Below are 27,748 nucleotides of genomic sequence, written 5' to 3'. Positions count from 1 at the left end.
ATTATTATTATTATGCTTTATATTCTCTACATAGTAACAGCAAACTTGGTATGAGGTAATGCAGTGGTCAGGGGCATTATGGGTAAAGGGAGGAGCTCAAGAGTCAGATCCAAAAGTCTAGAGAAAAGCAGCTGAGTCAGACCTGAGGGTCAGATCCAAGACCATTCATTGAGGAAGAATGAAACTGCACAACACAGATGCATAGTTATGGTGAGTGTATAACTTTTATTTTAGTGGGTTCAAGATTTAAGTTATGGAAAGGGTAAGGTATGGCTACCAGTTAAGCCCCTTGGTGTGTATTTGTTCAGTCAGTATCCTTGTGGGCTGCACAGAAGAATGGATTAACAGCATACCTACAATCCAATGAAATCAGTTTCTTTAAGCAACTTTTGTTCAGCTTTGTTTGACAATAGCTTTTTTGAAAACAGACTGGAGTCTGTGGAGCAAATCAGCAGTGCACTGCAGTGTTTTGTTTTTAATTTTCCTCCACTTTATCATGACTGAATTTGGTACATATAACCTAAGGTGTGTAGAAACCCTAGATCCTTCTTCTTGGTACAGCTTATTCTGTTACAATATATATACATATATATATATATATATATCTGTGTATATGTATATATATATATATATATATATATATATATCTATATATGAATAAAATAGATAACGAAAGGAGCAAACCAGGGTGCCAACTCCAAAAAATCATACGTAGTCCACTAGGTATTGTTAGAACAGCACACTGATGATAGATTAGATAAAAATCCAAACGTTTTATTCCATTAAATAAACAGACAGCTGTAGGGTAAGCGCTTTCGCTAATGCTTCATCAGACCCATACAAACAATAATTAATCACTCTTAAATAATAAAAAAGGCGGTAAAATTCACCTGCCAATTAACAAGTTGACATAATTAAAACCACTAAAAACAAGGTATTAAAATACTCACAAATGACATATGCATAATGAATTGTTGAAAATACAAATAACTAAAAATAAAAACCTATTACAAGAAATTCAAAACACAACAAATCCTTATTTACAAAGTCTACGGGACTTTAGAAAGGGTTTTACTGGAATCATTGAGTTCAGACCTGGAAAAACATCCGATCTCAACCTCATGATCCAGGTTGCTTCCCTGGTCTCTGTATAATTACGTATATCACCTCCCCTAGGTCCTGCAAAAACTTGTTCAATCACCCTGAAACTAAATACGTGCCGTTCACCTCCCGCTATGACGTGCTTAGCTAGAGCACTCGCTTTATTGCAAGTCCTGATGTTGTATAAATGCTCACGTATCCTATCTTTCAATAACCTGTTAGTCTTTCCAACATAGAATGCCTGGCACCCTTCACAGGTAGCCAGGTAGACTACGTTGGAAGACAAACAGGACGCTTGTACTTTAAATGTAAACAAACGATCATGTGCTGGACTGAGGAAGTGTGGTTCCCTATTGATGTGGCTACAATAATTACATTGTTCACACCTGACCGTACCATAATGAGAGGATGGGGGATTATATAAATGGTCACTCGGATAACATAATAACCTTTTCAAATTCTTTTTGTTTTTATATACAAAATGAGGACTCTCTCCAACTATATCTCTTAGGGATGTATCGGCGGTCAACACTCGCCAGTGTGTCCTTATTATATCTTTAATCATCCCTACATCAGTGGTATAAAAAATAGGAAATGTTAAACTGCTATCAAAAGTACTACCAGTGGACACTCCCTGTTCTATTCCCTCAATGTTAACAGCTTCTCTCCCAAAATATGGAGTAGCTGTATGTCTCCTAAGCTGAGGTATATCCTGTATACCTACAGATATATCTCTGTTAGAATAACCACGTTCCAGAAGTCTCTCACATAAGTCATCCAATTCAGTATGAAAGCCCTGTTCCGAGGGATTATATCTAGAGACTCGTATTGCCTGTCCCTTAATAATATTGTTGTAAACATAACCCGGATGCATGCTCGTCCTATGCAAAAGTACATTCCTATGGCATGGTTTCCTAAAAACCCCAGTGTTCACTAATCCATTCGGCAACCTCTCCACAAAAATATCCAAAAAAGGAATCTTAGTTATAGAAAATTCATGTGTAAATCTCAAATAATTGGTTGCCGAATTCAACTTATTGACAAACACCTCCAGCTGGTTCAACGTACCCGTCCATAATAAAAACAGGTCGTCTACGAACCTCCTATAGAATGGGACAAACATCGCAAACTCCTCTAAGGCAAACATATGGGTGCATTCCCATTCTGCCATAAAAAGATTGGCGTAGCTATTGGCACACGAAGTGCCCATAGCTACGCCATCCTTCTGAATGTAATATTTCCCTTCAAAATAAAAAATGTTCGCCTCAAGCACTAACTTCAGAAGCACTACAAGTAAATTCACACGATCTGATTGTATCATTGTTTCCCTTCTTAGATATCTCTCTAACATACATAGGCCTTCACTGTTAGGAATGGTAGTGAACAGCGATTGAATATCAAGTGTCACAAAAAAGTATCTAGTCATTGATACATTATCTTTAAAAAAGTCATTCAAGTCTAATAAGAATTCCTTGGTATCACGTAGAGTAAATTCATTCAAGTCTACATATTCCCTTAGTTGTTTCTCTATAAATATGGAAATCGGTTCTGTGATCCACCCTCTACCCGCTACTATCGGTCTGAGTGGTGGATCATCCCTAGCTTTATGAACCTTGGGTAAGCCCTGTATATTCGGAATAAGTGGATGATCTACCTTAAAAAACTTAAACATATCAGAACTTATCAATTCCCTTTCATTAAGATTGTTCAATGAACTAGATACATAACAACTCACTGTGTCAACAACCTCTCTTGTAATACATTTATAAAAACTACTGTCAGATAACATATTAAACATTCTATTATTATAGTCCTCCTTATCCAAGACCACTATCCCTCCTCCTTTATCTGCAGGTCGTATTGCTATAGAACTATCTCGCATGAGTGAGTTCAAAGCTCTACGCTGTAAGTAAGATAAATTGTTTCTCTTATTCTTCCTCTTGTCAATATTCATCTTAAATAGATCATCTTCAACTAGCCTACTAAAGGCAGATAACAACGGATGTGGGGGTGGTAGAAAAGTACTGGGTCTCCTCAACTGGCCAGTATACAAGCGTCCTGTTTGTCTTCCAACGTAGTCTACCTGGCTACCTGTGAAGGGTGCCAGGCATTCTATGTTGGAAAGACTAACAGGTTATTGAAAGATAGGATACGTGAGCATTTATACAACATCAGGACTTGCAACAAAGCGAGTGCTCTAGCTAAGCATGTCATAGCGGGAGGTGAACGGCACGTATTTAGTTTCAGGGTGATTGAACAAGTTTTTGCAGGACCTAGGGGAGGTGATATACGTAATTATACAGAGACCAGGGAAGCAACCTGGATCATGAGGTTGAGATCGGATGTTTTTCCAGGTCTGAACTCAATGATTCCAGTAAAACCCTTTCTAAAGTCCCGTAGACTTTGTAAATAAGGATTTGTTGTGTTTTGAATTTTTTGTAATAGGTTTTTATTTTTAGTTATTTGTATTTTCAACAATTCATTATGCATATGTCATTTGTGAGTATTTTAATATCTTGTTTTTAGTGGTTTTAATTATGTCAACTTGTTAATTGGCAGGTGAATTTTACCGCCTTTTTTATTATTTAAGAGTGATTAATTATTGTTTGTATGGGTCTGATGAAGCATTAGCGAAAGCGCTTACCCTACAGCTGTCTGTTTATTTAATGGAATAAAACGTTTGGATTTTTATCTAATCTATCATCAGTGTGCTGTTCTAACAATACCTAGTGGACTACGTATGATTTTTTGGAGTTGGCACCCTGGTTTGCTCCTTTCGTTATCTATTTTATTCATTTTGTTGTTGCTGTTTACGAAGGGGCAATTTATTCCGCTTCAGCACTCATTGGACATTTTCATTCATATATATATATATATATATATATATGTATGTATGTATCTCTCTCTCTCTCTATATATATATATATATATATATATATATATATATATATATATATATGCACACACACACACACACACACACACACACACATATATATATATATATATATATATATATATATATATATATATATATATACCCACACACATAAATATATATGTACATAATGTACATATACACAGTTTACTATCACATTGTCAATCGCACTATGTGCGATCAACCAATGTGCGAAATTCAGGTAGCAGAACCAGAATTGTGATTACTGCATTGTCAAACCTTACAATAGTGAACATTCGCTATAGCAAGGTTCGACAATGTAGTGCAGATCGCACTATATCGGGGACTGGGAAATGTACCCTTTCCTCAGTGTAGTGCAATCTCGGATTTTGCATATATAAGTAGGGGGGCACAGCTTGCCCCCTGCAAAAACTGTTGTAGAATGTTAAGCAGATTTGAAGACGTACTACGCAGTCTTTCCTGTTTTGACTATGGCTGTTCGAAAATATCGATTCAATGTCCACAAAAACACCATTCGACAACTTTATTGTTCAGTCATCTATGTTCCATACAAACGCACTGGCCATATCATCTTCCTACTAATTTACACTCGGACATGTGATAGTAAACTCATATACGCACATATATATTTGTGTGTATATATATATATATATATATATATATATATATATATATATATATATATATATATATGTGTGTGTGTGTGTATATATATTTTTTGAGTTATGCTTTCTAATAATGAAAAGTTAATGAAGTATTCACTTATTGTATGTTGACTCAATGGAATTTACTGAAACCATGATCTAATATATTTAAATAAAAGGTGCATATGATGGGTATCCTGTAGGGCCTGTACTTTGATTAAATATGATGAAGTAGTAATGGAAGCTATTGAATGTGTGTGGGGAAAAGAGGAGGGATAAAACAGAAAAAAATAGAGGTGGAGAAAGAAAATAGGTGGTATTTTTCCACGTCAAAATTTCATTTTTTTATTCCTCAGTGACTACCTGGAAAACATTTTTCAAGAAAAAAAGTTGACAACAGAAATTGGCTCATGTGAAGGTTAAGTAATGATTTTAGTAAGGATTTCATACCCCAGACAGAGTCATAAATCTTTTGAGATGAACTTTAATATCTTCTGCCCTTTGAAAAAGATTTAAAAGAAAACAATGAATAATAGAAATAAAAGCACAACTGCATTGAAATGCCCTTTTGTAGAATAAGTAAGCAAATGTATATTCTAAATATGTTTAACACAATTCAACATTGCTAGAATGTGCATGACTTTATGATCTAACAAGTGTTCAGATGTGCAAAAAAGAAAACATCTTGCACTTTCACATATTTATGTCAGAGATCTTAACTCCTTAAGGCACTCCCCTATTTCTGATGAAAGTAGCAACCATTTTCAATAGTGGTACAAATTATTCAGTAATGAAAGTCTAGCATTTTGGGTGAACTACTTACATGTATCATTTTGGCTGCAGTGTCTTGAATAGGATTTGATGATTGACAAGGCAAGGAAGCCATAGGGAAATTTGTTAGGCAAAGGCAAAGTTTTATGTTTCCCCTTTAGGTATTGCAAACCACTTTTTGAACTGTAGGAAAAAGGGATAGTATACAATAGACTCCAACTGTTGATAATAAGAAAACAACTGTCTATCTGTTCTACATAAGAATGAGAGTATTAGGTGCAAGATTTGAACATTTTAGTAACATTGTTCATTGTAGTTAAGAAACTTGTTTGATGTTCTTCTGATGGAAATACTTGAACACTCATTTATACAGCTGCTATTCAATTTCCAAATGCAGCAAGCTTCTCAGCATCTCCTGTAACACTATGTTGTATTGGAAGGTAGATTTCCTGTAGGTTGATTTTCCCCACTGCCACTTCCTCAAAGCACTCCTTTAATGATGCATCTCATGGCTATAGCATTGTCAAGATTTACTTTGAGTGTGTTTGTTTATACATTTATCTGATGTGCCTTTACAGTTGCAGGTACAACTGTCATCTGTTCAACACTTAAGAGGAGAATAGTCTTTTAACGATTAAGTTGCTTGACCTGTGCAAGAAAGCACATGAGCTATCTGTACATAACTGATTACTCCAGTTGTCACTGGTAGATCGTTACATTCCATGTTTGCATAACATGTAACGGTCCGATAGCTGTTTCAGTGTTTTTGATCTAGGTCTCTGCATAATACAGATAATAAGTTTAGAAGATTGAAAAAACAAGTGACAAAAAATACAAAAATTAGAAAAAATATGGAAAAAAGAGCCCTAAAGGTCAGAAAAAGGAAAAAATGGAAAACCATAAATTTGGTTTCTCAAAATGTTTATAAACCCAGTGAGAAAATGAGGATAACCAAAGAGAAGTGCGCATTGCCAGAACGGCATACTTTCTGTAAAAATCTTTGTTCTGTGTCATATTTTTTGTAACTAAATGTTCCTATTTCTTACTTCTTCTACTTTGAAATACACAAAGCCCTGGATAAAGCAAGGATTTCTTTTAGTTACATTCTTGATTATGCTGGTTCTGATCAACAGAAATCTCACAGAATGCATGTGCACTACAAAATTGAAAATCTAAAGAATATTCAGATATGTTTTATAAATATAGTTTCATAGTTTATAAAGTATAAGCATACCTCCCAAACCAATTGTCTAATGAGTTATTAAATGAATCCAAGGAATAGATCTGTCTTAGATATAATAGCAACCAATTCTCTACTGTATCAGGGGACTGGGTGATAAATTTGGCTCTCAAGGCTGTCTTACATTTAATAATAAGAAAAATGTAATTATCACCTTTTGATATTTTACATAAAAACATATCAATTCTAATAAAAGCCCAATCTCTTTTTAATTTAAAGCATTGTATGCCAGATAATAGTCTTCCTCACAGCCTTCAATAACTTATAGAAAATTAACATTTTCCAGTTGGTCTTGATAGGTGTCTTCTCACAGTCTAATTTGTTTAGAAAAAATGTTTGAACAATTTCTAATAAATGTAGGTAACATCTTGTATATTGGCAAAATATGGAATTAAATTCAGTAATTGTCCCAATATAGGTCACGAACAATTTTACCAAGACTGCTACTGATTTTGACTTATATATACACACTCCAAGATCCTTATATTTAAATATTTCACAAATAGTATTGTTATTCAAAGTAGTGCTATTTAATGGTGTAAAAGTACCAAAATGTAAACTGTATATAAACCATGGTCTGGAAGTCAGTTATGTACTTCAATCACATATGAACTAAAACATTATCCGCGGAGGTTAAAAATGTTCCTGTTTTAATATCATCCAAATATTTGGAAATCCAATATGTAATACAATTAGGAGGAAGTGAGAAAACATAATTAAAAAAGCAATACAGGAGCTAAAACAGAACCTTGAAGATCCCTGAGTAACCTTGGACAATTTTAGAAATATCCATGAAACCTAACATGTTGCAATCTGTTTTCTAACCAATTATTTACTCATTCAGTGATATAAGAATTATCATTATGCTTAATTAAGGAGTTTATTATGGCATAAGTCTAAGTATACTACTACAACACTAACGCCATTGTCCAACCATTCACTGGCTCCCTCATAAAATTGCTCTAGGTTGGTAAATGTAGAAAGTTTTATCATAAGTTCATTTTGATTATGATCTAATAGAGCTATCTCATTCCGCTAATTTAAAAAGAATAACAAACACTTTTCAAAATGCTGCCCAGTTGTGATGTTAAATTTATTATCAATTGTTGGTAACAATATCATGGCATTATTTTTTTAAATATGTGTACAATATTGGATAACTTCCATATATCAGGAATGATGCTATTTTAACACCTTGTTAAATAAGATGGTTAATTGTTATATCAGTAGGTCTTGAACACTATACATAAAATTTTCAGGTATTAAATCAGGTCTAATTGAGCTACTATTTTTAACTTTAGAAAAATCAGTTTTAACCACGTCTTCAGTGAGTAGTGGACATGTAGCTTGAGAAACCTTAATGTTTGCAACCTTAATAGATGGTGCAGTGTTTGATGTCATCAGCATAAATAAGTAGCTTTTGATATGCACAGCAAAATCAATGCTGTTATAAATAAGTAGACCTTCCTGTATGTTGGATTCACTCTGGAATTAATATTTGCACTGTTTGTATAACTATAACATCTCTTACGATCCATACATATACATTCTTAATGCTCTTAACAAGCCTAACTATTTGCACAAAATTCATTTAATGCACTCTTTGTATTATTTGAACCAAATCTTGTATATGGTCAGTATTTTCTTCTTTTTCAAAAATGTAATTTCCTTCCAAAAGGGGAAAAATAAAAAAAAAAGTATTTTTTACAGGGGCTATATCACCACATCTATTGCCAATTATATATCCCATGTCCAAGATCACACAACAGCAGGAAAAGGGCAAATTCGCAATTCTTGCTGTTCTGCAATCCCTCACAAAATGGTGTCATCAGAAGTGATCGAATTTTTATTTCATCCCATATATATACATCCCATCTTATCATCATCTTCTTAATTGTAGTTGCCATTCTGTTTTCCAGATGTAGAAAATGACTGCCTCCTATTTTCCTCACTCATTTCATTTCATTGTAAATTCCCCATTCTTCTTTAATGATGTTCTTCGTGTTTCACTGTTGCAGTCATTACATTTGCGTAATCTGCTTGCAGGTAGCCCTCAGTCGGCCTGATTAACAAAGCCTTGGGTCCTGCGTCGGTTGCTGTTCCTTCTTCATTGACGTCAGGTTGTCAGGGGTATAAAACATGCAGCCGACACCATTACATCAGTCTTTTTTGCCGTACAGTGCCAGAAGCAGAAGCAGTTCACAAGTGCCGGTCGGCCGACTCCTGAAATTTTCATTTTCGAGTTTCAGAACCAAAGTCTTCAACTAAAGCTAAGTACCCCATTGGGAAATCTTTTTCTTGCTCCTTACTGATGTTAGTAAAAGTTAATAGTTGCATTACTTGTGGAAAGCAAATACCTCATAAATATTTTCATTCGTACTGTATTCCTTGCCTAGGCCCTAACCACGATGTACCTTGCTGTCTGTTTTGTGCTTTATTTAATCAGCGCACTATCAGTCGTCGGTATATTTTCACTTCTAAATATTTCGGTTCTCGGTTTAATTATCCAGAAATGTCATCGGTTAGCCATCTGACTACTGGGATTCCAAAAAAATGCAAAGATAAAGACAGAGACAGGCCGACGAGGTCCAAAACTGCAGACAACGCTTTTCCTAAGCCAGTCACCGTTACTCAGTGAGGCACTTTTGCAGCTCCTGATACCTGCTACTTCTGATTTGGAGGCCTCTACTGAGACCCATTCAGAGTCCAGTATGCCGCGAGATGCTTCAACTATGGAACCCGCGGATGTCTGTACCTTGGATGGGTCCGGAACCGCTCTGCAGGCACCAGCTTCTGAGGGTGTATTCAGGCCTACGGACTTGCATATTAAACTGCCTCCTCCTTTACTTAGGCCTAAATCTCGATCCATGCCTAAAAAAACGATGCCCAGGTCACATGCTCAGGCCTCTATGCCTAAAAAGCAAATGATAAGAATGGCTGAAAATCTAATAACTCTAATCAGGGGTAGCAAACCCCCCACCCCCCTTCTAAGAGGCCTAGGACTGAAGTTGATTATGAATCTTCTGATCAGGATTCTGTTGTTTTTTCTGATTCTTCTGATGATCTGGATTTGCCCTTACCTACTTATGAAGATTCTGATGCAGAGGACTCCGTTCCCTCTGTTTCACCTCCTGAGGATTTTTCTTTTGGGGAAACCTTACATACTCTAAGGGAGCATTTCCACTGGGAAAGCCAGAATTTTTTCTGATTCAAAAAAGAGGCTTAGGGATTTCCTTCTACTACCTCAACAAAGGCCTTTAGCTATTCCTCCTGTACTAGACATTGTTGATGATGCTTTTTCGGAATCTAGTTTGGCCCCTGATTCCCTGCCTCCTGCTCCCAGAAAACCTGACAGATACTACAGGGACCCTGAGTCCCACAAGTTCCTTTTTTAAAATCCTATTGCAGATCCAGAGACTATTTCACAGGGGCCCAAGGGCATTAAAGCTTCTACTACTAAAAATCCTACCCCTTCTGATAGAGAATCCAGGGTGCTGGATAGATGGGGTAAGAAAGTTTACACTTCTGCAACTTTGGCCATTAGGGCTTTAAACTGCCAGTTTCATATGTTAAAGTATCAGCAACATGTTATTGGACTGCTTAAACAGAAAATTATGTTGATTCCTGACTGTGTGGAAAATAAAGATTTACAGGATTTATTGCATTCTGCTGAACAAGTTGGAAAACATACTTTGCAATGTGGTTTTGATTCATTAGAGGCCTCCTGCAGGGCTGCTGTTACTGGGTCGGTGCTCAGAAGGCATGCTTGGCTTAAGGAGCAATCTTTGCCTGATCATGTTAAAGCTAAATTGTTGGATGCTTCTTTAAATTAGGATCGCCTCTTTGGCAACAAGGCTGAGGAAGTTCTTAAAAAGATGGAAGATAAAGCTAAATCTATGTAAACTGTTAAAGATTTTCTATGGCACTGGCCCTCTAAGAATTGGTCCTTTCCAGCCCCTTCCAGGTCTTCTCAAGCCAAACCCAGGCACAGCAAAAACTCCAGGTTTCAGTCCCAGGGGACACACAGAACTAAGCAGTGGGGGGGTCTCCACTTCCAAATCTTGGAATAAGACCCCCCCCCCCATGGTAAACTGTCTCAATGACTTCCTTTTGACATTTCCAAGCACTTATCAACTGACTGCCCCTTTGGGGGGAAAGATTGATTTTCATGCAAAAAATTGGGAACTCATTACCCAGGACAAATGGGTTTTAAATATAGTATCCCAAGGATACAGATTTCACTTCCACATGTTGCCAACACCAAATGGGTGGCCGGACCTACCCCCAAATCAGTGGGCAGAGGCCCAAAAACAAGTACTTTCTCTCTTAAGCATGGGTGCTATTCAACTGGTACCAGAAGAGGAAAAGGGACAAGGTTTCTACTCCAGACTTTTCCTGGTACCCAGAAAAGACAATTCATGGCATCCTATCCTGGACCTGTCTACTCTAAACACCTTTTTGGAGATTCCAAAATTCAAGATGCTGACTCTTCACCAATTACTTCCTATGCTAGGCAAAGATGCTTGGTTGGCAACACTAGATTTAAAAGAAGCATACCTGCACATCCCAATCAGGGAATCTTGTAGAAGATACCTACGCTTCAAAGTAGGCTACACGTACTTGCAGTTCTCTGCACTGCCCTTTGGCTTATCTACTGCACCCAGGGTCTTCACAAAGTGCCTAATTCCAGTTATTGCATTTTGCAGGCAAAGAAGTATTCAAATATACCCATACCTGGACGATTGTCTAATTCAGTCAGAAAGCCAGGACATACTTTTGAATCATCTGGCCTTTGTACAAAGGGTTGTAACTTGTTTGCGTTACACCATAAACTAAAAGAAATCACACCTGGTACCCTGTCAACAAATTATATTCCTGGGAGCAAGCTTGAATACAACTTCCCAGATGGCTTACCTCATGCCAGAGAAATTCATTTGACAACCTACTTCAAACAAGTGGCCACAAAAACCCTGCTATCTGCAAGATAAATACTGCAAGCCTTGGGGTTCATGGCCTCCTGCATTCTTCTAATTCCATATGCAAGACTGCATATGAGGAAACTACAGTGGTATCTGAAAAGCCTATGTTGTCAACATTCTCAAGACCTAGAAACAATGATTCCTATCATAACTTGCCTATGCCTAGAGTTCCTTTGGTGGGCAGAGGCCTGCCACCAAAACAAGGGACCACCCCCTGCTGCCCAAACCCTAACAACAGATGCATCAAACTATGCATGGCAGGCTCACCTGGCAGGGAAGTGCATTCAGGGCAAATGGAACCCAAGTCAAATGCACCTGCATATGAATCAAAAAGAAATGTTAGCTGTACAGAATGCTCTGACAGCCTTTAAGGACCACATTCTTCCAGGACAACTAACGGTAAAGACGGAAAACACCACTGTTATGTGGTACATAAACAAGCAGGGAGGGAACACATTCTTACCCCCTCTGCAGGACTACCCATGGCATTGTGGAACACAGCCTTGAGCTACCAAGTGCACCTACAAACTCAATTCCTGCCAGGAAATTAAATACACTGGCAGACGGACTAAGCAGGAACCTCATGGACCCACACAAGTGGAAACTGGAACCAAGGATTTTCAACATGTTGACAAGCAAATGGGGGAGCCCAGATATAGACCTGCTTGCCTCTCCCCAGAACTACCAATTGGACAAATTTTGCACAAGGTCTCCCCACAAACAAGCCTGGAAAGTTGATGCTCTGTCCTTCAGCTGGAAAAACCTATTGGTCTATGTCTTTGCCCCTCTGCCTCTGCTCTCCAAAGTACTACTAAAAATCAAACAAGACAAACCAAGGATGATTTTGATTGTTCCAGACTGGCTGCACCAACACTGGTACCCCCTCCTGTGCAGTGTGTCACGGTTATCTCCATGGCACCTGCCTCAGACTCCTTCCCTGCTGCCTCAGCAGGAGAACCAGATTCTGCACCCTCAGCTTCTAACACTGAACCTTGCAGCCTGGCTAATTACTTAATCTCTCCTTTACCATCCCTCAGCAAACCTGTGATGGATATCATTTTAGAGGCAAGGAGGCCTAGTACTAGAAAATCTTATGTTGAAAAGTGGAAAAGATTCTGTGCCTGGAACCAGTCTCTAGGGATGAGCACAGCAGCACCCAATTTACCTCATATTTTACAATACTTAACTGAGATGCTTCACAAGGGCCTGTCTTTTTCCTCCATTAAAATCCACGTCTCAGCCACTTCAGCTCATTATAACACAGAACCTCCGCTCTTCTCGCATCCACTGCTCAAGCAGTTCCTCAGAGGGGCCAGAAATTTGAGACAACCCAGGAGAGCGCCAACCCCAGCCTGGGACCTTAACTTTGTCTTGGAGAAACTCAGGCTACCTCCTTTCGAGCCAGCTGCTACTGCAGACTTAAAATTTCTTTCTTGGAAAACAGCTTTCCTTTTAGCAATCACTTCAGCTAGAAGGGTATCTGAATTACAGGCCCTTATGGCAGTGGAGCCTTTCATCGTCTTTCATGCGGACAGGGTGTCCCTCAGAACCAATCCATCCTTCATGTCCAAGGTGGTATCCAGTGGTTGCTCTTAATCAGTCCATTCATTTGCCAACCTTCTTTCCCAATCCACAGAATAAAGGGGAACGGATACTGCATTCCTTAGATGTGCACAGACAACTTAGATTCTACTTGGACTGGACTAAACCTCAAAGGAAATCTGAACAACTGTTGGTGGCATTTGCTGCAGGGGCAGAGGGGAAGTCTATTTCGAAGCAAACCATTTCTAAATGGATAAGCCATTGCATTCATTTCTGCTATAAGCACCATGGAAACCTATCCCCCAGGGGATCAGACCTCACTCCACCAGGGCTGCATCTACCTCTACAGCCTTTCTCAGAGGCGTCCTTACCAGGGACATCCTAGAAGCTTCTACCTGGAGTTCTGTACATACTTTCACCAAGCATTATCATTTGCCAATTTTCTCTAAATCCAGAGCTGGCTTTGCCACTACAGTCTTGCATGGCCTTATAGCTGTCCCTAATGCTATCTAAATTCCCCCTCCCAACCATAGCTTTGGGAATCTACCCAAATGTAATGACTGCAACAGTGAAACATGAAGAACATAGTACAGTTGTGTACACTTACCATAAATGTAGATATTTGAGTGTATTTACTGTTGCAGTCCTGGTTACCCTCCCTCCAGCCCCCTAACTTCTTTTGGCTATACCTCTACTTTCCTTTACTATGTTTAAAAGCCTTTTTGGTGTATTTGCTTTTTTGTTGGAGGTATATCTTTGTGTTTTTATGTTTAATTGCTTCCCATTAGGGGGGCACCTGACATCTGGGGCAAGAAAGACTGATGTAATGGTGTCGGCTGCTTGTTTTATACCCCTGATGACCTGGTGTCATGGAAGAAGAGATAGCAACTGATGCAGGACCCAAGACTTTGTTAATCAGGCTGACTGAGGGCTACCTGCAAGCAGATAACCCAAATGTAATGACTGCAACACTGAATACACTCGAACATCTACATTTATGGTAAGTGTACACAACTGTACTTTCCTTATATATGTTTTAATATTGTTTATATTTTTACAAACTTTGATTCTTTTGTTTCCTTTCAACTTCCTCTTCTTCACCAGTTATCCTTCTTTCGCTATGCAGATCTGTACATAACTCTTTAAACTTTCTTTCTCTAATCCTTCTCTTTACTTTACTTTGTCCATATGTGCATAGTTAGATTGAACATAGATTCAGCTTTCTGAAATTTTGAGTCAACAAAATATGCCATGTGTCTTACTTATACCTGTCCTTTAAGACAAGTGTTTGGCAAAGAAAGTGGCTGCATATTAAGGCTGTAATGGAGAGGTAGGGTGGATGGGATAGCCGGTGCAATATATGTAATACCTGAACTGGAAAATAAATTACTGTATACAAAAGTTATTTGCTGTGTTCTGCTACTAGCACCATGAGTTTTATTTATTTATTACCTTCTTGGATGTTTTTTATTACATTTTATTTTTAAAATGTTGTTTGATAATTCTGTTGCCACATACTGGTAATCTTTAAATACAGTATTGACTGCTACTGCCAATATGCTCAAAAAGGCAAATTCAAGTATTGTTCTTCAATACTGGCATTTTCCTCAATATTTGCCAAGTAAAGGAGAGAGGCAAACAATTGGAATTTGTATACAAATTAATTCAAGTAATACTAATATTGTAGGTGATCATAAAAAGTTTAAGGGACGTGGGGTTTGGCCCCTGCATATAATACTAATTCAAGATAAGTACTCTTTTTTTTTTTTTTTAATTTCTGATCACAATTTTGTGCATTTCACTTTAAAGTCAGTTATTTTATGGTAATCTCTTTATATACACCCCTAAGTAGTTGTACAGTACAAAGGCGATATGATGATAAATCGTATTACTTGTTACCGCATCATGTTCTGTAAATCTGCTGTATTAAGATGACTCAATATTTACTTTGTGAGCCTCTGTTCTATATGCATCTACAATTAGGTTTCATTTGACTTTGTCTGTTATCCTTTCTATTTGTGTGTCTGTAGTTCAGCGCAAAAGAGGTACTACTGCCTACTGTCCTTATTGTAGAAATTGTATGTACACACAGTGATCAAGGGAAATATGTTACTTCTTACCGCTGCCTTTTACCTTTTAATTTCTCATTCATAGCATGATAGCCAGTGTTTTAAAAATGAGGACAGTTAAAAAATAATAATTTTTAGAATTGGCAGTTATAATTTTTTTATTAGTTGTAATATGTGTAGTTAAGATGGGTCTGTGAAACCTCATCTTTAAAATACAGAACATTAAAATACACACCACAAAGACACATTTGTATGGACTTTTGTGATGTCTTTGGTATGTAAATGAGAATGCGGACCATTTGTCAAGAATATTTTAAAATAATTTACAGATAATATAGCACTGTTTTTCTCTTATTATTAGTTGTCAGAAGCAGTTGATGTTTATCCAGTATCTTAAAATTATGTTTGGGGAGCCACTTCTACAAATCTGATAATCTGCTGTGAGCAGCGCAGGCTGGATTTATGATTATTGTAGACATGCAGTTGCTGTGCTGCTTGTAGCAAGGAAAACAAAGCCATCTGCAAGAAGATGATGGTTCATTCTGCTGAGTTCATTCCTGCATTTGAATGAAACCTTGATGAAAGCGGTGCTGGCAGCAGCTGTTCAGAGACAATTTAATTCCAGCTGTGATAATTCACCATGTCTGACATTGGCTGTTACATGTTGATACAACAGTCCTTCAAATTTGCATTTTTATCAAAAGAAGCAAATGGCTTGAACACTTTAGTACAGATGGCAGTTAACTGTATACACATTGTATCACAGATGAAAATGATAAGTAAACATTTAAATTTTATAATTTTAATCTTTGCTTGAAAGGTAAGGCATAGCTTGAAAGCATGGGAACTGTAGTGACATATATGCTGACTATATGACTACTCTTGTATTATCAAAGTAAACTGTGTCACCTACGTGCCATAACAAATTTAAAAAAAGTGAACATGTATATGCTAAGCAGTGTCATGAATGCAGCCACAGATCACAACTACGTACTTTGAGTCTTCTAAATTAAAATGTATTTATGCTGAAATTACTTGCAGTGTCTTTTAGTTAGGTTAAATCCATTATGTTGTCTCACTGAATTATGCATTCCTAGGATTAAAGAATAAAACCCATGTTTTGAACTGCAAAAGTAATAATCACTTTACAATTATGATTGTATAATGTGTGCACATTGGAACATTCACCTTAATTAAAACGCTTAAGATTGCAGTAGATATTAGTGAAACATTTTTTTTCTATCCATTGATCATATGTGAGTTTTAGGTAACAGGTGTGCGTGTGAGTGTGCCTTCTGTGGAAGATTGGGCGCCTGGCTGGCAACTCGACACCGTAAAACTCCACTGCCATTCAATGTGCGGACAAGGTGATCCGCTGTGGCGACCCCTAACCGGGAAAAAGCCGAAAGAAGAAGAAGAAGATCATCAGTTATCACTTAATGAAATATTGTCAAATAAAGTAGCAGTATGCTTAGTTTGTATACTGCAGTGACTTTATATAGGAAATAAATATTTATCCCTTGGCATCATAAGCAAGTACTGCTATCACTTGATACAGTTAGCGCATTCATATTTAGTTTGCTTTTCTTAATGTTATTTCCCAAAACTGAGTAATTTAAATTGGTAAAGCAATAATATTTCAAGTGTTAATTATTCTGGTAATGGAAACAGCTAAATGCCTTACAACAAGAATCAGTGTTTATTCATATTGTTAATGTGATGTGTTAGATTTCATTAAGCAGTAATGGCGTAGCAAATGAGTCACAAATTACGGCTGCAGCTGTTAGTAGACAGCATTGCTGTTAGAGTAGCTTTAAATTACACCGCAGGACTATATTCATTAAATGGCAGTTCTTCATGACAAATCTACCCTTTGTTTACACTGTGAATATATTCATACTTATTAAAATCATACACAGTGTGTATGTGTTACAAATAATCATAATATTTTAAAAGCAACAGTTTTATTATTCAAAGCAAAACTTAATCCTTTAATTGGTGTTTTGGCTGTACTCTATGAGACAGGTATCATCTGATGCTACGTTACCACGTTATTTCCATTCTGTGACTAATAATAATGGGATGGGTTGCACACACAAGGGCCATTGCATTCTTCCATCTCGCTGTTCATCTGTGCATTTCTATTTGATAAGAAATATCTTTAAAAGTCTGAAAAATTACAATTTGTCATAATTAATGGGGTGTTTCACTCAGTGTCATTTACAATGATCATTGTCATATTATTACTTTATCTCTCAAAGATCATATGCCAATCATTCATGCTAGAGGAAGAAGAAGAAGAAATTAAATGTATAAGTTGGTATAAGAAATAAATTCATTCACATTTGCAAAATGTTTTTGACTGCATAGTGGATGGAGTACAGCATTTGCCTTATTTGACTAAACTGTAGTTTAGTCTATCTCACTGTTAATATAGCTGTGAAGTCAGCATGGTTTATGCCTTTTGATATGTGGAAAAATTCTAGTTTACACTAGGAAAGCAGACATGTTAAGGTGTATGCCCTTCTCGTATACATACAAATGTATGCATGATTTTATGGTATTGCAGGCAATTTGTCATGAAACTTAGTATTACAAAGTCCAAATATGTTATCTTTCTTGAACTGATGCAATAACATATTTCATTGCATTTTAAACAAAATAAAAATTACCTATGGATTTCATTAATAATAATTTCATATAAAGGTTTATGTTAAAATTTGTACATGTTTAATGCAGTGTCCTAAACATACAATAACAAGTTTGAGTCATATGCTGTACATATCTTACATACCACAATTATTTCATCAGTGCGATTTTATGAGATACTTCGTTCTATCAAGTTATTGGCTCAAAAAATAGCTAATGCAGAAATGTGGTAAAAATAACCATATTAGGTACTTTGATATGAAATTCAAGTTTCTACTGCTATAACATATTTGTTTACCTTGAATTTTGTCACTGGTTTTGACAAAGTGGTAAATCATTTTGTAAATATATTTGTATTCTGAGGTGGAATAAATGTATGAGAAGCCTATAACTGATGGAAGGTAGATGCATGTACCAGTGACTTTATGGTACAAATCATGTGGAAAAAATATGTGTGAATAATAAATTCCACAATTTGGACTACATTTTAATAATTGTATTGTTCATTTGGCTTTTCCCTATTTGAAGTCTATTTGGGGAGTCAGGTAACTAAAACCACTGACTTAGATTCATACATTACTCAAACTAAAGCTGTGGTAGTCTATAAGTCGGAAATGTTGTAGTGTTCTTGCATTGGCCATCATTCACTAGATGGACTTTAGTTGTACTTGATAGGTCGAATTCATTTTTTTAAACGTCCTGCCTGAAAGCATCAATTTCAGTAATGATTAACTTAATATGTACTGCTGCTTCAAGACCCCTGCATACTTTTATAGTAGGAGTAAAGCTAACCTCTTTGGTTGTCTTTCACTCTCACCCTGTATTAACATTAGTATTACGTTACTAGGCATCACAGGTTTTCAGACATTATACTTTAGGAATAATCCAGTGCTATCTTGTAAGAAATACTGAAGGATCATTCAGCGGTGGAGAATCATGAAGCCTCAAAGTAACCCATCAAACTTTTAGCACTACCCTTACTTTTGGACAAATGACCTGCCATAACGGTAGGTCATCCAAACTCAATACTGGGAATATTGGTCTTCATCTAGTTGTTTTATAAACTAAAATAACAAATTGCATATTGTAATTTTGTGGAACAGTAATGTAATGTCATATTTTACTTGCCCCATTAAGGGATCTATTTTTAGTACAAGACTCAGCTCAAGTACATTTCACATTATCTTTATATAGCATGTGGCTGTAATAAATGTATTAGTGAATGATGAAGAATCTGACAATATCACATTGTTTAATTTAATTCAATGTTTTATGGTCCTTAGATTTAATCCTATCAAAGTATTATCCTTCCATGTGAGACATTTGTATTTTAAGTGTATGTTGGCACATTTTTCTGTACCAGTTAATCTGTTTATATTGCTCTCCACTAATGACTCTATCATTCTAGCAGCTGTGTCTATATCTATCATTTTAATTGCATTTTATCTGTTGCCAGACATTCCACACTCCTAGCCTAGGAGATGAAGAATTTGAGATCCCACCAATTACACCACCTCCAGATTCGGATGCTTCGTCTACTGGGATGAATGAAATAGTTTTACCTTTTCAAGGCATTAGTGAGTCATTAACTTCTCAAAGGAATGAGTTTACACCGCAATTTCCTCCTCAAAGTTTAGACCTTCCTTCCATCACAGTATCTCGAAACATTATGGAGCAAGAAAGTGGCAGCCATCATGATGGAATGTCTGTGGTAGGTTAAATTTTAGAGATACTTTATTGTGATTTCTAAAATATCTCTTCTTTAAGAAAAATGTGACAAATTGAATGTATAGCTTTTAATGTTTGTTTCTGTTTAATGTTTTTTTTTATTTTCAAGATAAATTTCCATTACATTTAAACTAGTCATGTATTTCGATTAAAAACTAAAACTGTTTAGTGAAAAATGCATAACTTGTACACTATTCCTTTTTCTGTTTTGATGTCCACTGTCATACAGGTTTTTGTATAGACAGTTATTAATTTGTGATCTTAGATTTTGGGTCACTAGACAAATCATGACACTAGATTTCATAACACTTACTAGAAGTAATTTTGTAAAATAAAGTATTTATGTTTAATGATGGTTGACTCAAATCTGATGGATGATAGTGTTAGCTATATTAGTAATAGTAGAACAAAGATTGTCATTAGATACCATTCATATGAGAAGCCAGCAGCAATCTGCAGGACATCAGAGGCAGATGGGAAGTGTACTTTTCAGCAGCTTCTGAATGAAGAAGACCCCAATGTTTGCAATGAGACAGCTAATGAAGAGGAAGAACCTGAAGTTAAGGAACGTGTCCAAGAATGCTAATTTGTGTAGTCTTGCAATGGTTCTAAGTCCCAGAAACATTGATTGAATTAGTGCAGGCTATGTACAAGGATGCAATAACACAAGTACAAACAATGCTTAGACTCCTATTAGAGGTTCCCAGTGAGAATGGATGTGCATTAGGGTTCGGATTTGAGCCCATTGCTTTTAGTATTGATGCCAGACTACATTAGCAAACAGATTGGAGGGGGAAGATCAACAAAGTAGACAGACTGACAAAAAAAAGTGAACCTCAGCAAATGACAGGAGATTTGAATGTAAAACTAAAGGCACATGGGAAGAAACTGAGTGCACATAACATGGTTGGTTTACTGTCAATATCTCGAAAGTTGAAATAAAAATGGTACTAATATCCAAATTCCTTTACCGAATCTCTGCAACTACCCAAATAGCCCTTTTTTCGAAAAACAGCTGTTAATGCCGAAAATATCGATGGCGACATTTTACAGCATTAACAACAGTGCCACCCTTGCCATAACGTCCTAATCCCTAACCTAAGATCCCATTTATGCAGAGGGCAAGACCCCCTGCACTCCCCACACCCCCCAACTTAATATTCCAACTCCGAGATCGCACTACAGTGAGGAAAGGGATGTATTTCCCTAACCACACTGTACCGCGATCCCTTTACATGAGCAAGTGTTATATATGCGAATGCACAGTCCATTCGCAAATATGACGTTTGCTCATGTAACCTGCACATATATGAAGTATTTGAACATCTGTTGTTCGAATACTTCATAGCCGTGCAATTGCACAGCAACATTACAATAGTAAACCAACATGGTTTATACTGAGAACCTTGAAAGTGCATCGATCAACCGGTATGTGGTCGACTTGCAGTTTTTAAGTTGGCAGAATGGCGAACCAAAATTTATTGCCTACAGTACAGTAAATAGGTAGTATAATTCGAGCATTTGGGTTTGACATTATGCAGAGAGAGATCGCAGTTTCATAAGGAACAGGGAATTAGCCCATTTCCTCACTGCAGTGCGATCTCGGAGTTGGTTTATTTAATGGGCAGAAAGTGCCACCCCCCCACATTGGGAGTGCAGGGCTCCTGCAAAATAGTAGAATTAATGTATCATTGACTGTAGAGTTTAATGGTACATTAATGTGCATAACAGGAGGTGAGTGACATCAACTCTTGCTATGTCGACGTATTCATTTTCACTTTGGTTTACTTTTCTGCATTCCGGATTCAGCATTTTGGGTTAACATTCTAAACAATCGACCAAAGCGGATTCAAAATCCCAGTAGTAAACTGATAACATAGTTGTTAAGATAGCAAATGGAAGAAATCAGAGAAGTTAAAACTTGTGATTGAAGGGAAAATGGAGGAACAGTTTAACAGCTTCAAGAGTCTGGAAGTGGTGGCTGAAAAAAGTCTGAATGAGGAGGACAAAGTTAGAATTAGAGGTGCTGTAGCCAAGTGGCACAGAGTGTCATGGTAGGGTGGGACAGACGAATGCCAAAGAAGCTGAAGAGTAAGGTGTGGAAAAGAGTGGTATGACCAGTACTTCTGTATGAGACAGAAAACTGGACGGTCAAGGTAGTGTAGCAGAGAAAGTCAGAAGTGATTGACATGAAGTGCCTGAGACAGATGGAATAAGTCACATTCTGCAACAGGCAAAGAAATTATGACATCAGAGCAGAAGCCAGAATAACCCCAATTGCAGATAAGGTCAAGGAGAACAGATTACAGTGGTTAAAGCATATGTACAAAAATGCAGAAAACAATTTAGTAAAGAATATTTTGGAGAGACAGGAAGAAGTCATGAAGAAACAAAGACTCAAGCCAAGTGACAGATGAACTGCATGAGAGAAGAGCTGCAGCACTAAGGCATGACTGCTGGAGAATGTTAAATAGTGGCATTGAGCTGAGAGATGGTTACTAGCTGAAGTAATATCTCCACCTCATGTAGAATGTGAAAAAATGGGCTGATGATGATTGTGTTAATCAATAGTACACATTTATCAATTACAGTGATCGCATATTAATTCTCTTGATGCAATTGTGCATAAAACTGCATTCATTTGTCCCAATCCTACAGTGCCATGTCAAAAATTACAGTGTCCTTTCTGAGAGCTCCCTTTAAAAACATAAGAATTTCTCTTTCATTCAATCAGTTATGATTACCATTTTAAAAACATTAGAAAAAGAATTTTATTGAACCTTGAAAACAACTTATCTGGTTGATCCTAAAACAACCAAGTAAATGTGTGAAGCATATCCAGATATTCCAGATATTTATTTATGTATTTATTTATTGATATTTGATTACTAGAAAAGTCCAACTGGGTAGGATCCCATTTTTAGCTCAGGGAGGAAAATTTCAAATAATCAGAAAACATTTTAAGAACAATAATTTTACAATGTTCAGAAATAATACAAAAACATCTACAGATTTAATAATTATCCACATTTGACATACTATAAAACATTAGTTAAGAATATATACTAGTAATATGACAATGATTTAATATTTAGGGAAGTTTTAGCCAGTTTATAGAGAAATTAAAGGTAAGTTAGTATAATACAAACAGGAATTGTGATATGAGGTGAGAGAAAAGCAGGCTTATGGTATATTTGGGGAGAAATTCAGGGTAGAGCAACTGATAAAAGTAGGAAGTGGGTGAAGAAGGGAGAGTAAGGTATGAACAGGTACTTGTTCATATTTATGGATTTAGTTTATAGTGGTGTTGAGCAACAACATAGCCAGCTTTTGGCTAGGAAGTCTTTTAGAATGTTTTTTTGAAGAACGGGAGGGAGGCATTGACATGATGGATACAGGTAAGGAGCTCCTGGCCTTAATAACATGGTACTATTATTAACCATGCCCAGGAGATTTGATAGGTCTGTGGACAGACAGGAAATACATTGGCAACCTATATGTTGTTTTCTGTGAATGAAAAAGCAGAACTGCAATAAGTAATTGATAAATAATTTTCTTTTGTTTCTTTTTTTCTAAAGAAAATGTAAAGAAAGTTCATTTTTCTCAGTAGCGGTGTAGTGAGTTGTTCACTGTTCTACCCATAGCTGCATAAATGCCTGATGTCACAGAAAGACTGTCCAATCGGATGGTGAGCTATCTGAGCAGTGGCAGATAAAACTGGACTGAATGAATCACTCAGCTGAGTTTATTTGAAAATTGTTCGCCAGTATTTTGTGCTTCTTTTTAATAAAATACAGGTCAATGCAAATTTGCTGTTCTACTAACTTTGGAGACTTCTTTGAGCAGTAATACCAGCATAGTTTGGAATTCACTAGACTTTTCAAGTTTAGAGTATAGCTTCAGTTTGACTGCAACATGTGAGGAATCGTGCATCCAAGTTCCAATTTGTGGCATCTTTCCTGGATTTGATGGTGAAATAAGCAAATAAGTGGTTAGCACAAGGAAATGACTGGGTTCTTTCATTGGAGTAGCCATGACTGATGTTGGAATGCATCTTATTCTTCATGTGTTCTAGTTGTAGTACTTGCAGAGTACTAAAACGCGAAGTGTGAGGAAAGCCTGACAGTAAAGGAAGAATGAGTTCATGTTTAGTATTTGATAGAGCACAGAGGTAATAAAAGACTTTTTTTTACCAGTTGGTAGTCTAGGGCAAATTCATGAATTCCTACACAAAATGTACATGATCTGTATTCAAGAACATCTCTACCGCATTTTTTTTGTGTGTTTTCTAGTCACTTAGAAAGATAAGTGCACATGTACTAAATTTAGGAGGAAGAAAGTATGAATTATGCTTGTGGTGTCTGTTTACTCAGAATGGTGTACACTTAGTGCAGATATTAATGAATTCCAGGGAGTTATTTTTTCCCAGCATGTGAGTATATAAGGAAACAACACATTTTATTGTGTTAATTAAATGGTTTGTGCAGTTTAGGTAGAACATAAAAACATGGGGAAAATGCATAGTCAAGGGTTCACTTTTCATTGTATTTTGGTAAAAAGATCAGATTTGTCTTGCACGCCCTTTCTGTTAATCATGATGCATGCACTGCAACCTTTATGCCAGTTGCCTCTACATATAGTCACTAATTATTTAATTCATACTTATTTTCCAGGCACTTAGCTCTAGTTAACTGGTCAGCTGTTTTCTGCTTCTCCCTTACTCCCAGATATGTGAATCCGAGCCATGTCTATCTTTTCTCCAGTCCTCAGACACTCACTCTTGTCCTGATTTTATTGAAGGGAAGAATGGATGAGTTACTTACTGTACTCAGTTCTTTCAAAAATTTGGATAAATGCAATTTTCCTGCACTTTTTTCATGTCATATAATTTCAAAGAGTTCCTGCAGAACTTGCTCTTGACTGAATGGACTAGAAGCAAGCCACCTCTGACACTCAGTCAGTAATATTCTCTTGTTGTTGGCCCCATAGTATAGAAGAATGAAGCCCCGACTATGACCCATGTGGTCAGGATTTGATTAGTGGCCCTGGAGAAGCTGGCTAGGAATGAGGGAGAAATTAATGGGCTGTGCCTTAGAATGGGAATTTCTTAAGCCAGGTGTTTTACAGATGGGCAACAGGTTCATTAGGACATGGATATGAAGCATCAACTTTCTCGTGGGGGTGGTCAGGTGGTTAAGGATGTCTGCTGGAGGCATGTAGCTGTCTTGTTGATGCAACATACCAGACAGCACAGTTTAATGCACACCAAATCAAATAGCAGCAGGTCCACAAAGGAAGTCATGTGCAACAGTGAAGATCCGTACCATAGGCACATCAAGGATATTTACACCTCTAGGCTAGTTGCCCAACACAGTGCATCTGAAATTCTACAGGTGCAACTAACACTAGGTGAGACTGCAATCCAAGTTGCAGCTTGCTACAGATCCCCCACCATGCCCCAAGATTCTCACTACACCTTTCTAAACATACTGAAAAATATTAAGATACAACCAAACACCCTAATACTGGGTGATTTCAACTACCCTGCCATTAATTGGGAAAAATACTTAGGTCCCAACACCTTTGCCCAACGCTTCATGGAATTCGTAAATTCCAACCCCGTGGATCAACTAATCCATAGTCTCACCAGGGGCTCAAATATCCTAGACCTGGTCATTACCAACATGGGAGATCGATGCTGCAAACCAGTGGTCACCCCCTCATTGGTCAGGTCTGACCATAAGATAATTACCCTTGACGTCCACATCCCACCCCCACTCCCCATTAGAGAAACCTCCATAAAAAACTTCTCCAAAGCCAACTTCATGCTACTGAAGTCAGAAGTGACAAACTTCATGACACCCATGCAGCGGGAACTGAAAGTTCGACTGCTGAATCCTACACTAAGGCACTGTACGAGCACATCCACTTGTGCATGATCATGCCTTTACAAATAGAACCAAGATGATCTCCTCCAAAAAAAGGAACCCAATCTGGTGGTCCCCTGACATAAACAAACTATACAAAAGAAGGAAGAAACTGTTGCAGAAAAGAGAAAAATCCCAGGATGCAAAATACTCCGTTACCAGCCTCAGTAAGAAGCTGAGATCCCTCATAAAATCCTCCAAAGCTAGTTACGAAAATAAAATTGCCAAAGATTCCAAACACAACCACAAGGCATTCTATAGTTATGTCAAGAATCTAAATGGCAATGCTCAGATCTGCTCTGAGCTACAACAGAATGGCATTAAATATACTGCTCCCAAGGATATTGCCAGTATCCTGGCAGATCGATTTAGTACCAGCTTTACCCCCCCCCCCTCTCACCCCCTAAAGGGCCCATCTCAATACCAAACGATTGCCAAATTCCGGTAATCATGGCCACACAGGTAGAAACCACACTCTCCAAAGCTAAGAATACAGCATCCATGGGACCAGATGACATCCCAGGCTGTGTACTACATGAACTACAAAATGAACTGGCACCTCACCTAAGTGTCATGTTTAATCATAGCCTCACCTCAGGCTTCGTGCCCACTGAGTGGCACACAGCTACAGTTATCCCACTCCACAAGGGGGAATCCACCTTGGATCCCAGGAACTACCATCCCATCAGTCTGGCAAGCCTGATCTGCAAGGGCATGGAATGCATTATCATGGAACTTATAAACAAAGACATTGGCAACCTTCAAACACTGGACCCCACCCAGTTTGGGTTTGTGAAGGGCCGATCTTGTCTCCTGAATCTGGTTGACTTCTTCTAATCAGTCTCCAAAGCTGTGGAAGAGGGTAAGGCAGTCCACACAGCCTATCTGGACCTCGCCAAGGCCTTCGACACCATCCCCCACTCTGGTATCATAGATAAACTTACTAAGTTGGCCATAATACCCTACATCACTCGATGGGTTGCCAACTGGCTTACTGACAGAACCCAGACTGTAAAAGTAGCCGACTCCAAATCCAGCTCCAGACAAGTGACAAGTACCTCAGGGTTCAGTCCTGGGACCACTCTTGCTTGACATCTACTTCTCTGAAGTACAGGCCAACACTAAGGGACTCTGGCTAACAGAGTTTGCAGATGACTCCAAATTGGGAGCCATTACTGAATCCCCAAATGATGTGGATATTCTGCAAAAGGCCCATACAGAAACAGATGCCTGGTGCCAGAGCCATGGGCTCAAGCTCATTGCCAAGAAATGTATAGTTATCCCCTTTGGAAAATAACATGTACCCGTGAATTACCACATAGGTGGCAGTACACTAAACATTGAAAGTGTGATGAGAGACTTAGGGACACAGGCGAACAGTGGTGTCACTTTCGATAACCACATCGCCACAACAGTCAGGAAATCCTTCTATGTGGCACACCTCATCACTAAGGGCTTTTCATCCAGAAAAAACGAGGTCATTGTCCCACTGTACTCATCCCTCATTAGACCCATTATAGAGTATAATACCCCATTTGGTATGTACCTCACAAGACATCTGCAACAGCTGGAAATATCCAGGGAATAGGCCGATAGCCTAGTACCATCCTATGAACCTATTCCTCATGTTGGGTAAGTATTTACCTGACCTGGGAAAAATGACGCAGTTTGGCATTTTAAGTTGTTATTTTCATCTCAGCAAATTTATCTTCGGCATTATGGACTTTCGGTAATGTAAAGTAGACCCGTAGCAGATGATATACAGAGAGTAGTTGGTGAGAAACTGCAATATGTAAACAGTTAATTGATTTAAAATGGAGGTTGTTCTATAAAATAGTTATGCTATAGACATTAAAAGATTTAATGAGAAAGATACTCGCTAATTTACTGCACTGCTTGGAAGTATTTTCAAGTGTACTAAAAATGTTCATGCCTGTCTCTGTGGCACAGAAAGATATAGCTCCTGTGAGGAGGGTTGACATGCAGGTACTTCATGAGCACATACAGTGGTGAAATTTCTCCCAAGAGAGACCAAGAAAACTGTCATTCATGCTTATGGATGGAAGAGCAAGGATGCTTCTGTCAATTTCCCTTGTGAAATTGAGGGAATGTACAGGCCATTGTATACCACTTTCACTCATGTAAGTCAAGTGTGCACAGGGAATGTATAGCTTAAAG

The 27,748-nt window shown here is 37.6% G+C and overlaps 1 protein-coding gene across 1 annotated transcript in view; it reads left to right on the top strand.

The window, feature by feature from the left end:
* TOX3 (TOX high mobility group box family member 3) overlaps positions 1–27,748 on the top strand; it is a 438,446-nt gene that overhangs the window by 343,855 nt on the left and 66,843 nt on the right. The window contains exon 3 of the mRNA XM_044081994.1: positions 19,372–19,626. Coding sequence (XP_043937929.1) covers positions 19,372–19,626 — 255 coding nt within the window. The remainder of the gene's footprint in view (positions 1–19,371; positions 19,627–27,748) is intronic.

Source organism: Protopterus annectens, chromosome 8.part1 (assembly GCF_019279795.1).
Source record: "Protopterus annectens isolate FY-2018-M chromosome 8.part1, PAN1.0, whole genome shotgun sequence".
In the NCBI taxonomy this organism is placed as follows: domain Eukaryota; kingdom Metazoa; phylum Chordata; order Ceratodontiformes; family Protopteridae; genus Protopterus; species Protopterus annectens.
Note: the sequence above shows the minus strand (reverse complement) of the source record. Positions and strands in the feature narration are given on the sequence as shown.